The sequence below is a fragment of the Oryctolagus cuniculus genome, chromosome 15 (genome assembly GCF_964237555.1).
Source record: "Oryctolagus cuniculus chromosome 15, mOryCun1.1, whole genome shotgun sequence".
In the NCBI taxonomy this organism is placed as follows: domain Eukaryota; kingdom Metazoa; phylum Chordata; class Mammalia; order Lagomorpha; family Leporidae; genus Oryctolagus; species Oryctolagus cuniculus.
The window spans coordinates 19,665,411-19,681,648 of record NC_091446.1 but is presented as its reverse complement, the minus strand read 5'-3'; the positions used below and the strand labels follow the sequence as shown (position 1 = coordinate 19,681,648).

Genomic DNA, 16,238 nt, shown 5'->3' with positions numbered 1-16,238 from the left:
GGCCAAATGCCCGCCTTCAGTGTTTTTTAAACACATACCTTGATCAGTCACCATTGATCAAGGGTTTTTTCCTCTCAGTATTTCAGAATCATTTGACTTGATGTGTTAAATTTATAGATGTTAAGATTTATATTGTAAATACTAACCCTGTACAGTGTAACTGATATGTTTATTTAAAATTGAACAGATTTTTTTTTCAACTTTCATTCTTTCAGGTTAGTCATATTGATGTGATCACAGCAGAGATGGCCAAAGACTTTGTAGAAGATGATACCACGCATGGTTAATTGGAAAATATTGTCTCCCTTTTGAAAGTTGTGTATAGTAATATGATTCTTCTACCAAGGAACTGTAAATTTAAACTAAATATTTGGTCATTATTAATAATTTTCAGGCTTAGAGCATACATAGTCCTTTTATATTTCTGTCTGTGTATTTTATAAGATACTCTGTAATGTTACATTTCTACTTATAGTTTAAGAATTTTATTTGCCACACACCTTTTTGTAAAGTGTCCTGCTCCTATTTTAAATCTTTTGAAACATGCTAAATATTCTTTCCTAATTAAATTGTCAACTATACTGCCTCTTTTTTATAGCTTCAAATAAATGATTTTATGACTAATTTAGTGTTTTATGTGACTTTTCATTAATTGTTATACTGACTAGAAACAGGTTTTTGTTTTTGTTTTTGTTTTTTTTTTTAAAGGATTTTCTTTATTTGAGAGGTAGAGTTACAGAGGAAAGGAGGGACAGAGAGAGGTCTTCCATCCGTTGGTTCACTCCCCAAAATGGCTGCAATGACTGGAGCTGGGCCAATCGAAGCCAGGAGCCAAGAGCTTCTTCTGGGTTTCCTCACGGCTGCAGGGGCCCAAGCACTTGGGCCATCCTCTGCTGCTTTCTCAGGCCATTGCAGAGAGCTGGATCAGCAGGGGAGCAGCCAGAACTTGAACTGGCATCCCATATGGGATGGCTTAGTCTACCATGCCATAGTGCCAGCCCCCAGATTTTTTTTTTAAATACTTTTTATTTTACCTAAGAAAGTGTTACTTTCACATAAGAGAATATTTAAAAGCACAGTTCTGTATTTTGATTGTTAGATCAGTGATTGTGAAATCCTGGCTGCCTGCTTGAATCTGGGAAACTTCAAAAAAGGTGCTGCTGAGGTCTTGCCCAGGCCAGCTGAATCAAGATACTAGGGGATGGGGTTCTACTCATCGCTGTTTCTAAAGTTTCCCGAGGTTGGCCGGCGCCGCGGCTCACTAGGCTAATCCTCCGCCTAGCGGCGCCGGCACACCGGGTTCTAGTCCCGGTCGGGACGCCGGATTCTGTCCCGGTTGCCCCTCTTCCAGGCCAGCCCTCTGCTGTGGCCAGGGAGTGCAGTGGAGGATGGCCCAGGTGCTTGGGCCCTGCACCCCATGGGAGACCAGGAAAAGCACCTGGCTCCTGGCTCCTGCCATCGGATCAGCGCGGTGCGCCGGCCGCAGCGCGCCGGCCGCGGCGGCCATTGGAGGGTGAACCAACGGCAAAGGAAGACCTTTCTCTCTGTCTCTCTCTCTCGCTGTCCACTCTGCCTGTCAAAAAAATAAAAAAAAAAAAAAATTAAAGTTTCCCGAGGTGATGCTCACTTTCACCGAGGATTAGAGTCCCTGGTGTAACTCAAGGTTACGGTCCTTTAAAATTATTTTCTTTAAGATTCTTTTATTTGAAAGATAAGAGTTACAGAGAGATAGATGGCTGCAAAAGCCGGAGCTGTGCCAATCTGGAGCCAGGAGCTTCTTCCAGGTCTCCCATGTGGGTGCAGGGGCCCAAGTACATGGGTCATCTTCCACTGCTTTCCCAGGCACAGCAGAGAGCTGGATTGGAGGTGGAGCAGCTGGGACTCAAACCGATGCCCATATGAGATGCCGATGCTGCAGAACAGGGCTTTAACCAGCTGTGCCACAGTGTTGTCCCCTAAAATTTACTTTCAATTTAGGATGGCAATTTTACATTAGAATTTGTGTGTTTGAGAAGTTAGTTTCAAGTGACTGAGAACATTAAAGCCAGTACATTACATGCATCCTATAATTTCCTTGTTTTCCTGGATAAGTAGTTTCAGAAGGCTTTGAAATAATGGGTTCCCTCTCCCCAGTCCTGTTGAAGTCTGGGACTTTTTATTGTGTTTTTAAAATGGCTTTCTTGAAAGATAATTCATACCATAAAGTTTACTAACATGCACTTTTGTGCATTCCAGTGTTAGTATATTCAAAGAATTGGGTGGCCATTTCTAGTCTATTTAGAACATTCTCATTATCCCCACAGAAATCCTGTACTTGGTAGCAGCCACTCTGCAATTCCCCTTTGTGTAGCCCACAACTACAAACCTATTTTCCATCATTAATAGATTGGCCTTTTGTGGACATCACGTACATGAAACCATGCAGTAGGTGCACTGGCTGTTTTCACTTAGCTTAGTGTTTTTAATTTCATTTATATTGTATGTGCAGTAGTTCTAATTTTGCTAAATCGTATCTCATTATATGGATATATACTATGCAATTATTTTATCTGTTCATCACTCGGATCTTTTGGTTGGACCCACCCATGGTGTTATAAATAGTGCTGCCATCAACATTGGCATTTGTGAACCAACTTCTTGTGTGGACACGTTTTCCAAGGAAAGGAATTGTTTGGTCATACAGCTGCTCTGTATGCTTTGGGGAGTTGTACAGGTTTTCCAAAGGAGTTGACTATTTTACATTCCCCCAGGTAGTGTATGAGTGAAGATTTTTCTGCATCGTCACCAACACTTTTTTTTTTTTTAATTAACAGCCATTCTTGTGAATTTGTTTGTTTGGTTTTTTGACAGGCAGAGTGGACAGTGAGAGAGAGAGAGAAAGGTCTTCCTTTGCCATTGGTTCACCCTCCAATGGCCCCCTGATGTGAAGCCAGGAGCCAGGTGCTTCTCCTGGTCTCCCATGCGGGTGCAGGACCCAGGCACTTCGGCCATCCTCCACTGCACTCCCTGGCCACAGCAGAGAGCTGGCCTGGAAGAGGGGCAACCGGGACAGAATCCGGCGCCCCGACCGGGACTAGAACCCGGTGTGCCAGCGCCACTAGGCGGAGGATTAGCCTAGTGAGCCGCGGCGCCGGCCCGTGAATTTGGTTTTAATTTGCATTTCCCTGTGACTAAAGATGTTAAGCATCTGTTCATGTGTTTGTCATTTGTGTCTGTTATTTGTGTTCTTTGTTATTTGTATTCTTAGGGAATTATAAGAGTTTACATGTTTTAGATTCAAGTCCCTTGTCAGGTATAAAATTTGCAAGTATACTCTCCCAAATTGTAACTTGTCTATTTTCTTACTGGTGTCTTTTGAAGCACACATTAAAAAAAAATGTTTATTTGAAAGGCAGAATGACGGAGATAGCTTCCACCCACAGGTTCACTCCCAGAATGACAACAAAATCTGGGGTGCGCCAGAGTGAAGCCAGGAACCTGGAACTCCATCCAGGTGACTATATGGGTGCCTGCTTTCCCAGGTGCACTAGCAGAAGGCTGTGTCAGAAGCTCCAACCAGTACTGATACGTTTACTGGTGTTGTAAGCAGTGGCTTAATCCATGGTGCTACACGCCAGCCCCCAAAGCATACATTTAAATAGACAAGTGTTTGAAGTTCCAGTGAGAATACCAATCAGATTGGATTTAAGGCCTGATGTTAACTTCATCACCTCTTTTAAGGTTTATTTATTTGAAAAGCAGAATAGTAAGGAGTGGAAGAGAGAACTTCAGTCTGCTGGTTTACTCCCCAAATAGCTACAATAGCCAGAGCTGGGCCAGGACAAAGCCAGGAGCCAGAAGTCGATCCTGGTCTTGGGCCAACCTCTGCTGGCTTCCCAGGCACATGAGCAGGAAGCTGGGTTGGAATCAACGCAGCCGGAACTCACGCACTCCCGTGTGGGATGCTGGCGTGGCAAGCAGCAGCTTAACCCACTGCGCCACAGGGCTGGGCCCTTGACTTCCCTTTTAAAGCCCTGTCTCCAAATACGCATTCTGAAATATTGAAGGTTAAGGCTTCAACGTGTGATGATTCCATATGGGGTATATTTGTCACTCAGTGTTGGTGTGTTACTGTCAACTAGCCTCCAGGTCTTACTCAGATCTCACTAGTACTTCCACTGTATCCTGGATCTTCCTAGGCTCTTGTAGAGGATACTCATTATATCTAGTTGTCTTGTCTCGTCTGTGACAGTTTCTCAGTCTTGTTTTTATACCATGACAATTTTGAGGAATTCAGATATTTTGTAGAAAATTTCTCCGTTTGGGCTTTTCTGATAATACTCTGGTATTAAGTATACCCTAGAAGTGAAGTATCTTTGTGACATGTCAAGATTATTATCAGCAGTGCATATTATTTTTCTTTTAAATATTTATTTATTTGAAAGATTTATTTATTGAAAGAACCCAGGCCAGTGTTATGGCATAGTGCTGGTTCATGTCCCGGCTGCTGCATTTCTGATCCAGCTCCCTGCAAGTGGCCTGGGAAAAGCAGTAGTAGATGGCCCAAGTGTTTGGGCCCCTGCATCCATGTGGGAGACCTGGAAGAAGCTCTCCAGGAATCAAACAGCAGATGGAAGATCTCTGTCTCTGCCTCTCTGTAATTCTGGATTTAAAAAAAAAAAAAAAAAAGTCTTGGGAAAAATAAAAGAGGTGGGGGGAAGAGATCTTTGATCTGTTGGTTTACTCCCCAAATGGTGGCAATGGCTGGGTCTGAGCCAGGCTGAAGCTAGGAGCCAGGAGCTCCAGGTATGCCTCATTAGGTGGCAGGAGTCCAAGCACTTGTGCTACCCTCTGCTGCTTTCCCAGGTGCATTAGCAGGAAGCCAGCTGGGAAGCAGAGTGGTCAGCACTCGAACTGGAACTGCAGTGTGCAGTCATGCATATATCCTAAGTGGACTCTGAACCTGGTGCTAATCATTTACCCAAATCTGAAGCTTAGAGACCAACATGACACTCAAAAAGTTTGAGTTTGGACTATTTTAGATTTTCAGATTAGGAATGCTTTATCAGGGAGGTCTTTAAAAATATTCCAAACTGAAAAAATCCCAAATCCAAAACTTTTCTGGTCCCGAGCATGTGGGATAAGGGAAACTCATATAAGCTATGTTCTAGCTAAGACTCCATTCAGGGAAAATGCTGATGTTCAGAAAGAGAGCAGTGTTGAGAGTCACCATTACCCAACAAATGATCTTTTCACAGGGCCCGGGAACCTGCTACAGAGATGCTTTTCTGGAATATGTGCTGTCTTATGATTTGTTGCAGCAGAAACAGTGTTCATTCTTTATCTTTACCTTTTACATGACACTTCTGGCCCTGGAGCACTAGTAAACAATCCAGGTTTGCCAGTTTCTGCTGTGTCTGATATGCTAAACAGGGGAAGAGTAAAGGGAAACCAGCGCACATTTTCACAGTTAAAAATGGTGACAGCAAAGTGTTAACCTACCACCTAGAAATGGAGTGTCTCTCCTCCTGTACGTGGAGATCTTTGCCCTTTTTGATTACTAGTAATTAGCTAGAACTGTTCTCTACTTTTATATGAGGATTAATAGTGATGCCCTTGTTCTCATAGTTTCATACTAATTTTGGGAGAAACAGACTTCACCTGGTAAAAGTAATAGGCCACAGTCAATTTCAACTGTCTATTGCCTTTGGCCACATTAAGTAATCCTTGATAAAACTGATTGATTGAATATTTCTAGATGGATTGTTGGTTTGGCCAGAGCTCAGATTTTGCAAAGCTTGTCCTGTTAAATACAGCTTTCTTGTCTGCACTTTGTCTAAGCTAAAAATACCAGGACATTGCAGTTTGGATATATTTAGACCCAGAGATACACTCTTTTTTTAGTTTCCTACTTTAATTTACAGATGAGGAAAGTTAGATTAGGTAAGTGACCCAAATGAGTGAGAACACACAGAGTTTAGTAACTGACAAAGCCAGAAACAAGACTTGGCTTTCTGCTCCAGCAGAGGACACTTTCTAATGCCTTAGCTCTTTGTTTCTCCCAAGTTCACTGTGAAGAGGGGTGATGTCACCTATCTGTACACGGAGAATGGATATTAAGGACACGCATTGACACCATCTTGTGTTCTCTGCCATTTCCTTCCCCACGGCTGCCATTTTCTTGCGATCTCGCCTATTTAGGAACACTGATCACTGGTCTCAGTGTCCTAGGGGGACTGGGTTACTCCTGGCTGCCAGTCTTGTGCATGGAAGATGCCAGTGCTGTTCCATAAATCTGCCACCATGTGGCTCCCAGCTGCCCCTTCCTAGAGACAGAGAGTCTCCTGGGTGTAAGAGCGCTTGTGGCAGCCAGTGACTGCACAGGGACCTGAGGCAGCACAGATTAGGTTTGCAAGGAGAGCCTGGATATATTTACTCTCTCAAGTCATCACATTGGTTCGTGTAAGTCTGTTGCGGAGAGACGTCAGCGTCTGAATGTTGCCTTTTGTGGATTCTGTATGGTTCAGTGTAGTGCCTGGCAAGTTCATACCAAACATGAACACTGATGGGTGCAGGGGTAAGCTTTATAAAGCCTTATGAATTCAGCCTGATGTTAGCCATTAATGTGATGGTCTGGAAACGTGAGAGTACTTGTGACGGTGCTTTGAGAATTTTGTGGAAAACAGCATCAAAAAAACTAATTTGGTCCCCATAATTTTGAAGTCCATAGTCTGAAAACCTGTTCTTACATGTTTTGCATTTACCATGAATTTTTGATGACCTCCTCATATAGGGGAGTAAAAAAAAAAAAAAAGTTGAAATGGCAAAGGGCCTCACCATTTGTGCCTGTCTCAGGGCAGTTATGTGTAATGCGTTAAAGGTCCACGGAAGCCAGTAGAGGTTTTCAAACCCGAAAATCCGCCTTGCCACCTCAGAAATGTGATGGCTACAAAGGATGCAACCTTGTCCTTGCTGCCACCGTTTCTCCCAGTATCCTAAATCCCAAATGGTTTCATTTGATCCCAGAACCACTAGAGGGGGCCCTTGGCACATGTCAAGCTCTCCATTTTTTTAGTGTAGTTTTTCAAACTGGGCTTCCTTATTAGTAGAGTCCCCGGAGCAGTAGGAAGGTCAGGGTGTGATGTTCTCTGGTGTGGGAGATTATGAGCTCGGTGTGGACTGCTTGTAGCTCCGTGAGAAACTGGATGCTTTTAGCAAAGTTCCTGATGCTCGCAACAGGTTGCATTGCTGTTTAGACCTTGTTAAAATGGCCCTGCTTGCTCCTCCTTGGAGCAGTTTTTTGTTTTGCTTTGTTTGCCTGTTCCTGCTGACCCCTCATTCACACCTGTGAGGGGTCGCTTTCCTTTTCCTCATTTTCTGTTTCTGTCTCACCCGTAACACCTCCACCTGGCCTGCTTTTCAGTTTACCATTTGTACGTCGTCTCCCAAGACGACTGGAGAACAGAGTCTCTTACTTCCTCCCAGAGTGATGGGGGCACTTGCTGGTTCTTTTTCTTATTAGAAAGCCTACTAAGATCCCCAAACCTAATAAGCCTTGGGGAAAGAAGGCCAGCTTCTTCACTGTTTGAGGACAAAGGGCTCATCGCAGAAGTGCTTCCTCCGCCCTGCCTCTGTACCTCCGCTGGGCTCATGCCAGGCTGCTGTCCCCTGATGCCACTTTCATTGTGACACGGATGTGAATCCTGGCCTTGAGCCTGGAGTTTAAGGTACAAGCAGATAGGTAAGCAAAGAGCGTGTCTTTCAGTTGTGAGAGTGAAGCTCCTAGGAACTTCGGGAAAGCAAGCCCAGAGCTCCTTCCTGCAACCCTCGCCTTGTCCCTCTCTTACGAGTGCCTTGTCCATCTCACCTCTGCCCTGGGCTGGCCACCGGAGGAAGATTTGATTCCAAGAGTCCTTGATTCCTCAGCGGAAGTGTGAGGGAGTCCAGACTTTTGGAGATGGCCTGTACACGGACACATGCAGGCCAGGCGTGTGTGGGTGACTTCATTATACCCACCGGGAACTGGTCCCCCTATTACGAGCAGCAACTTGAAGTGGGCGGTGGTAACCCGTCTGCAGGGGAGGGGGAAGCAGCTTGTCCCTGATGGCCGCTGTCGGACAGTGGTGGGGCTGAGAGGAGAGCCCTGGCTGATGGCGCTCCAGCAGCCCTCTCGCTGCCAGTTTAAGCTCACCCGGGAGGCAGTGCCAGCACCTGCAGAGAGACCAGCCACAGGGAAGGGGGAAAGACCTCTCCCCTGGTGGGTGTCAGAGCTGCCGACAAAGAGGGGTTTGGGGGTGGGAGGGTGGGGGCTGGTATTTGTGTAGTTTTGTTTACTCCTGCTGCCTCCCTCCCCCACCCCTGGGGCTGCAGTGCCCCTGTAGCAGAAGCCTTTTTTTTCCCAAGTTCCTGGCTTAGGGAAGCTCTTTCTGATGGTACCAGAAGCGGCTGCCCACCCCACATTGGAGCCCCTTCTTTGCCTCCCCCTGCACCTGTGCAGAGCCGGCTGCCGGCTGAGTGCCTTGTGTCCTGCCGTTCGCTTGCACTGAGCCTTCCAGCTCCTCTCAGCCACCCCAGCCCTACCCTCTGCTCCCTATTTAAAAAGGGAAAAGTCCGCCCCACGCAGGCCGGACCCCGGGTCCTGCCCCGCCGCTTGGAGCCCGGCTTTCCTGGAGGAGCCCGGGGCTGGCTCTGGCCCATCTTCCAGCTCTCAAGAGCGGGACTGTGATTCTGTTCCTGTCCCCCTTAGCTCTTTCTCCCCAAATCCTCACTGTGCTTCAGTCTGTGGCCCGCAGGTACAGTCAGCTTTCCAAGCACAAGCCTGTGACATTTGTGGCAGGGAGGGATCTGGAAGGTGGAAGAACGGAGAATTGTCCAGGTTGCTGCACTACTAGACCCGGACACGGGGGCAGGGGCAACCACGTCAACTGTCCTGGAGGCTGGGGGCTCCGAGGGTCCTGTGAGGCACGCCCCTTCCTGGGACCACCATCCTTCCTCTTTCCCCTTCCTCAGGAAGGGCGAGTGCAGGCCCCCAGCCCTGGCCCAGTTCTGCTCCTCTGCCATTTTTTTACAGCTGAGTAGTACTCCACAGTGTATAAAGCCATAATGTCTTTTATTTTTAAGATTTATTTATTTATTTGAAAGAGTTACACACACACACACACACAGAGACAGAGACAGAGATCTTCCATCTGCTGGTTCACTCCCCAAATGGCCACATGGCTGGAGCTGCGCCAATCTGAAGCCAGGAGCTTCTTCCGGGTCTCCCACATGGGTGCAGGGGCCCAAAGACTTGGGCCATCTTCTACTGTTTTCCCAGGCCACAGCAGAGAAGTGGAGCAGCCGGGACTCGAACCGGCGCCCATATTGGATGTGGGGCACTGTGGGCCGCAGCTTTACCTGCTACGCCACAGCGCCGGCCCCTCCTCTGCCATTTTAAAAAACACAAGCCCTCATCCTGTTGGATGCCCTCAGAGTAGACGCCCCTGTAGGCGCCTCTGCTCTGAGCGCAGCGAGCGTCAGGACCATGTCTTGTGAGAAGGGCGCATTTGTGTCCAGGAGCACTGGACCAGTGATGGACAATGAGAGCCGGCTCTCCAGGCGCGCCAGGTCTGGGCTGAGTGACTGCCTGTCAGGGCACACGCGCTCCCCACGCCCCGGAAGAGGAACTGTCGTCCCCATTTTCCAAGGAAGGGGCTGGGCCTGAAAGAGCTGCTTCCGCCCCCACGGCCCTGCAGCTCTCACTGGAGCCCAGGCTTTGTCTTCCATGGAGGGGGCGCACGGGGCGGGGTCCCCCAGTCGGTGAGCCTCCCTGCCCCTGGGCCAGCTCCGCAGGCCGCCGCTCTCCCAGTCTTTGCTGCCGTTCTCTTTAGCTCACTTTTGCCTGTGGAGACGAGGAGAGGTCGCCGGGGAGGAGCTGCCCTCTGTGGGATCCACTCTGCCCGACCCTGGGGCTGAAGGTGGCAGCCAGGTAGGATTCTGCAATAAATAATTATGCAGAGCTTTGTCTAGGCGCACACAGACCTTACCTCGCTCACAGACCAAGGGGCTCCTAATCCGAATCTGGGTGAGCCAGGCCCCACCTCGTCATCACGTTCACGTGGCGTGGGTGCTGAAATGCGGTTTCTCCTGAGTCTCCTTGGAGAGGCTCAGCCACAGGCCGCAGGTGACACCTGCTGGCCATGGTGTTCCTTCAGTGGTCTCTGAGGGTGGGGTGGGGCCAGCTCTGCCCTTGGAAGAATCATCTGGCAAAGGCCTTTCCGTGGCCTCTGAGCAAAGGGAACCACGGGAGAGATTTGGTTCTGGTTTTCACCCAAGAGGACAGTGAAGGTTGGTGTTCGCTAACTGCACAGTGGGGCAGCCCTGTGGATGGCAGAAGGCTGGAAAGGCCTCCTGCTCGAGGGCTGGGATCACAGGGCGAGCACCCCAGGCCTCCTTCCCCCTACCCGCCACGGTGGCGTGCCACCTCCCCCACTGTACCTGCGGCCTTGCCGCTGACGCCTGTCTCGAGGGGAGGGTATTTTTAAACTCGCCAGTCTGCCCCCCAGCCTGCTGGTCACGGGGGACTCGGAGACTCACAGCTGAGGAGGCCATGCCTAGGGCAGTCGCTGGTGGCACAGGGTGAGCAGCTGGAGAACTCGCGCTACTCTCTGCTGCCCGGATGCCTTCTTTATTGGCCAGCGGCTTCTAGAAGCCATGTTGAAAACCAGCGGGACCACGGCCAACTCAGCGGTGAGGCTGTCTTGGTCCCAGCTGGGCAGGACCTCCCCGGCCTCTGGCTGCACACTGGCCCGGTCAGTCGGCCTCCCCGCCATCTCTGATGTGCAGGTCCTCACCACCTCTAAAACTCTCTACTACTAATCCTCTGGACACTTCAGCCTCACCCTCAACTTCTGAAACCTTCTTTGTACCTCCTGGGAATCTTCTCTGAAGTCTCTCGTCTGTAAAACCCACTTTGATGGGGACCAGACTCCCCCACTCATCTCCTCCCTCTGAAGTTAAGGAAGAGGGACCAGCGAGCTGCCATCTCTATTTCACCACTGTGTTCAGCAGGCTCGCCTTTGTAGTTCAGTCTGCCCTCCCCCTTCCCCCCCGATACCCGGTCACCAGCTCCTCAGGACAAGGGGACTGCTCAGCCCTCTCCATCCCAGCACCTGTCACTGTCCACGGCGACTTCAACTTTCTCCCTCCCAGTGTGCACCCTCGGGCTTGCTGCCACTCAGCTCCGGCCTCCTCCTGAAACCGGGATCAGTGTGGAAGCCCAGGGCTTGAAAAGCGGAAAGCACTCTTCGTACAAAGTGTAGCAAGCATCTCTGAGAGACGCCTTTCTCTCACTCATGAGGGGACCAGCAGGATCATGAACATTTTCTGGGGCAGGAAGAACCTTCAGGGTTGCCTCTTGCAGCCACAGGAACCACTTCCTACTTGCCGGAGTCTGGGTCCTGCTCTGTGGGAAAGAGTGGCCCGACAGTCGCTGTCCCAGAAGGGTCAGAGGATCCTGGGGGGGGTGGTGGCTGTGGAACCGTGCTCCAGTGTGGCTTTAGGGGAGCACCCAGGATGCTTGGCCCCGTATTTCCAAACACTGGGTCTGTTTTCTTTCTTTTTTTTTTTTTTGTAAGATTATGATTATTTATTTGGAAGGCAGAGTTTCAGAGAGAGAGAGAGAGAGAGAGAAAGAGAGAGAGAGAATCTTCCATCTGCTCATTCATTCCCCTAATGGCCACAACAGCCAGGGTTGGGCCAGGCCAAAGCCAGAAGCCTGGAACTCTGAGTCTCCCCTGTGGATGCAGGGGCCCAAGGACTTGGGTCATCTTCCGCTGCTTTCCCAGGTACATTAACAGAGAGCTGGATCGGTAGTGGAGCAGCCGGGACAGGTTCCGGCGCCCATATGGGATGCTGGCGCCGTAGGCAGCAGCTTAACTTGCTGTACCACAGCGCTGGCTCCAGGATCCATTTTCTAAACACGTGAAGCTCCTCTAATCACCACTTCTGCTCTCAGGAGTGTGACTGGGAGGAAACCAGCCCGGGACTCCCCACGTTGGAAGGGAGGAGACCTGATACAGGGCAGCTGTGGCCAAGCACAGGTGAGCAGGAGTGAGGGTGGTGGAGAGAGGGGAGCGGGGAGGAGAGAAGGAGGATCCGCACCGTAAGGAAGGAAGGCTGAGGTTTGGGGAGGGCGCCTTTGTTTCATTCTGCAGTGACTTGGTGAGGACCTGGGGTACAGCGGCCCATGAACCGGACGCTGTGATTAGCCAGTTGTTCCGATGAGGAAGTCGAAGCTTGGATTAGGAACAGGACTGTAGTCACCAACCAAGTGTGAAGCCCAGAGTTAAACCAGGCCATGTCTCCTGAGCTGATCGTGTGGGAGGCCATGGGTGGGAGGCGGAGGCTACCCTGAGCGTGCACGTGCATGTCCCCTGGGTGGGAGGTGGGAGGTGGGAGGGGCCTCCCTCCAGCAGCAGGTGCAGAACCAGCCTGGTGCAGCAGTGCATGTCTGAACAAAGCCAATGGCAGGGTGCCATACAGCCCTGTCCCTCTTCAAACACCAGCAGCCTTGCTCCCCAGGGAATGAGCTCAGGGTTGGGGGCCACTGTGATGCCAGCAGCTGACCATCAGTGGATTCATGCCCCCGTGTTCCCAGGATGGACGCTCCCTGCCCTCCGGCAGACCGGGAGGAGGAGGAGGAGGCCGTGGCAGCCGGGGGCTCTGGGGTCTGTAACTGGATCAGGGCTGTGATGGTGACAGCTGCGGCAGGGCCTGAGGAGGGGGCTGGGCCGGGGGAAGAGAGGCTGCGCCGGGGGTTTGTCCTCATCCATCATCCTGGAGGCAGCTCTCCTAGGGTGCCGGGACCCTCACTCCAGTGTTGGCCCTTGAGTCGCTCATGTCATCAGCAAGGCCCATGTGGGCTGGTGGTCTCGCAAAAGGAGGGCCTAGGCAGCCCCACCACTGAGGGAGGCAGCCCGTAGACTCCAGAGGAAAGCCCAGGTTCGAAACCCCCGCCTTCCACGTCTGAGTTGTGTATTTTTTTTAAACTTATTTTATTTATTTGAAAGGCAGAATGGAGAGAAAGCAAGAGACAGAGAAAGCAAGAGACCTTCCATCCACTGGTTCACTCCCCAAAACAGCTCAACAGCTGGGGCTGGGTCACGCTGAAGCCAGGAGCTCAGAACTCCATCCGGGTCTCCCACATGGATGACAGGGACCAAACACTTGGGCCATCCTCTGCTGTCTTTCCAGGATGCATCAAGAGGAAGCTGGCTAGGAAATGGAGCAGCCTGGACTCGAATCAGGCCCTCCAGTATGGGATGCTGGTATCCCAAGTGGAGGCTAAACCTGCTGTGCCACAACGCTGGCCCCAGTCACGTGATCCTGGGCAAGTCTGTCAACCTTTGTTCGAGAGAGTAGCTTGAAGGTAGTTTGAGAGTTAAGTGAGAACAGAGTGCTTTGCCCACACTGGATGCTCAGTTAGGTTTAATTTTTTGTGCTAGTTGGTGTCTAAGTTGTGTTCCTGATGGTTGGAATGAGGAGCAGCTTTCAGACAAGCGTTAAAGAAATCTGCGCTGACAACGTGTGTAAAACTCAGGGTGTTTTCTGGTCCAGAAAGGACTCAGCAGCCAGCCCCCCAGATGCGAAGTCCATTTGTGTGTAACAAAGGACACCAGGTAGCCACCCCCACTTCGTGATATTTCAGTTTCGTGGTTGAGGAATCCAGGCAGGGTCCAGGCAGGTGACTCTCTGCTCTGTGCCCTCAGTGGTGGCCCCCTAAGTGGGCCTAAGCTGGCAGGTGCGCTGGAGGGCCCACGACGGCTCACTCCCGTGTCTGGCATGTTGTTGGGGTGGCTGGGAGGCTGGGCTCGGCTGGGACCGTCAGCCAGAGGCCTCCATGTGATTGTCCTGGCATGGAGATGTCAGCGTTGTTGGGCTCAGGACTGCAGAGAGGGCACTAACAAGCGGCCAAAGCGGAAGCTGCCGGGCTTCGAATGGCCTGGCCCTGCAAGCCTGATCCTCCCTTCCACATCGTTCAATTTGCACTGCAAGTTACCAAGCCGAGCCTGGTCTTTGGGGAGGGGGATCGGGCCCCAGCTCTCCGGTGGAGGAAGAGCAGAATTTTTCAGCTGTCTTCCGTCTACCACAGTCACCCTCCAGACGGGTCCCACCAAGATGTTGTCGTGTAGGACTTCTCCAGTGGCATCCTGGGCGAGTGGGAAGAGTGCTGGGCAACCACTGGGACCCTGAGTCTGCCCAAGCATCCCTGCGGGCTCCCCTTGCGCTCCAGGACCTGTGTCTGATGCTTGGAAGAGGACGGGGGTGACAGCGTGTGCCTGGTTCAGAGTCACAGGCTGTGCCTGCCTCTGATGGGGCGAGCCCAGGTGTCCTGTCTCTTCTCAGTGCCACAGCCCTGTGCGTGGAACCAGGAAGCTGCATTTGCTGCCTCTGAGCCTTTTCCCAGCCCTCCCCGGGAAACCGAGAGATACCTGCTTGGCTGCGTGGCAACTTTCCAGTTAGCTGCAGACGTGTCTGCGTGGCACTCACCTTCCGCAAGTCACAGGACATGCTGCTTGCCAGAGCTCCACAGCGAAGAGGCACGGCAGCTACTCTGGTTAGAACCAGATTCACAGCAGGACTGCTCTCAGCTGCCAGATCTCCCGGAACTCAAGGATGGGCATGGGTGCGCAAGGCTGGTGCCTCCTCACCCTTTCTCAGAAACTCAGAGGCACCCAGGCTCACTGGTGACTGCCGGTGGGTGAGGGGTGTGGGCTGGGCAGCCCAGGCTGGGCCGGAGTAAGGGGGAGAGACCAGGGCACGCATCCCCCCGTTCACGGGGGCCAGACTGATCTCCTTGCCTGGAGGGGGTCTCAGAAGCAGGCAAGCCGTCCAGATGGGGTCTCTGCAAAGCCTGGCAGACCACCATGGTTCTGGCCTCTGCCCCCTCTAGACCACCCTGGAGTCTCCACTCCGCTGGCGTCCGTGGGCCAGGCCATCCTGGGGAGGCAGCAAAACAGTCAGCTCTGGCCACCGGTAGCTGAGGGAGGCGGGTGGGCAAGGAGCATTCTGGCGTAGAGCCAGGGCCAGGGGGGATTTAGCATGATCCTGCGGCCTGTAAATCCTTGGAGCAGCTCTTTTGTTTTGAGGCCATGAGTAATTGAGCCAACTGTGAGCTGTATCCCACAGCTGGGCCCCGCCTCCTCCCACTCACAGACACACGCACATGCACGGACACCTGTTACCCCCCCACATGCACACGTACCCGCACACGCATCATTCTGAGAGCTTGCCCGGGGCTCACACTCCATGCTAAGCACATGCTAGGTGCCTCGTGCGCTCGGTCTAATTTAATTCTGACAACTCTGCAAAATGGGCTCCATTGTCCCCGTTGTGTGAGCCAAGGGGAGGCAAATTAATGTGCCCCAAGATCCACAGCTGAAAAGTCGCAGAAAAATGACTCCCCGCTTGCTCTGGCTCAGGCCAGCATGGCTAGACCTTGCCTGAGGTCATCTCTTTTTTTATACTTAATGGAGAAATTGGACTTAAAAGTGACTAAGTGTCAAAAGAGAAGATAGATCAGTTCAACTACATTGAAAAACCAAACAGCATGGGGCTGGCATTGTGGCTCAGTGGGTTAAGCCTCTGCCTGCAACACCAATACCGACCCCAGTGTCCCATATGAGCTTTGGTTCTGATCCAGCTCCTGGCTAAGGCACCTGGTAAAGCAGTGGAAGATGGCTTGAGTACTTGGGCTCCTGCCAGCCATGTGGAAGACCTGGATGGAGTTCCAGGCTCCTGGCTTCGGCCTGGCCCAGGCCTGGCTGTTGCAGCCTTTTGAGGAGTGAACCAGCAGATGGAGGATTCTCCTCCCCACGACCAACTGCCTTGTGAATAAAACAGGTCTTTAAAAAACCAAACTGTAGCTCTGCATGGAGCCAAGCATTTGGCCTAGCAGTTAAGATGCTAGGAATGTGTTCCATCGCCAGCTCTGGCTCTCGACTTCCTGCTAACACAGACCCTGGAGGCAGCAGTGATAATTCCAGTAACTGGGCCCCTGCCACCCATGTGGGAGGTCAGAATGGAGTTCCTGGCTCCTGGCTTCAGCGCGGCTCAGACCTGGCTGTTGTGGCCTTTTGAGGAGTGAACCAGAACTCACAACCTGTCTGTCTGTCTCTCAATCTTTCAAATCAACAATAAATAAGTAAATCTTTAAAATAAATGGGTGATGGTCGGCACCGCGGCTCACTAGGCTAACCCTCTACCTGCGGCGCTGGCAC

At 51.3% G+C, this 16,238-nt stretch overlaps 1 protein-coding gene across 1 annotated transcript in view; it reads left to right on the top strand.

The window, feature by feature from the left end:
• SMC3 (structural maintenance of chromosomes 3) overlaps positions 1–624 on the top strand; it is a 47,402-nt gene extending 46,778 nt beyond the window's left edge. The window contains exon 29 of the mRNA XM_002718739.5: positions 216–624. Coding sequence (XP_002718785.1) covers positions 216–287 — 72 coding nt within the window. The 3' untranslated portion in view covers positions 288–624. The remainder of the gene's footprint in view (positions 1–215) is intronic.
• Positions 625–16,238: the final 15,614 nt, after the last annotated feature.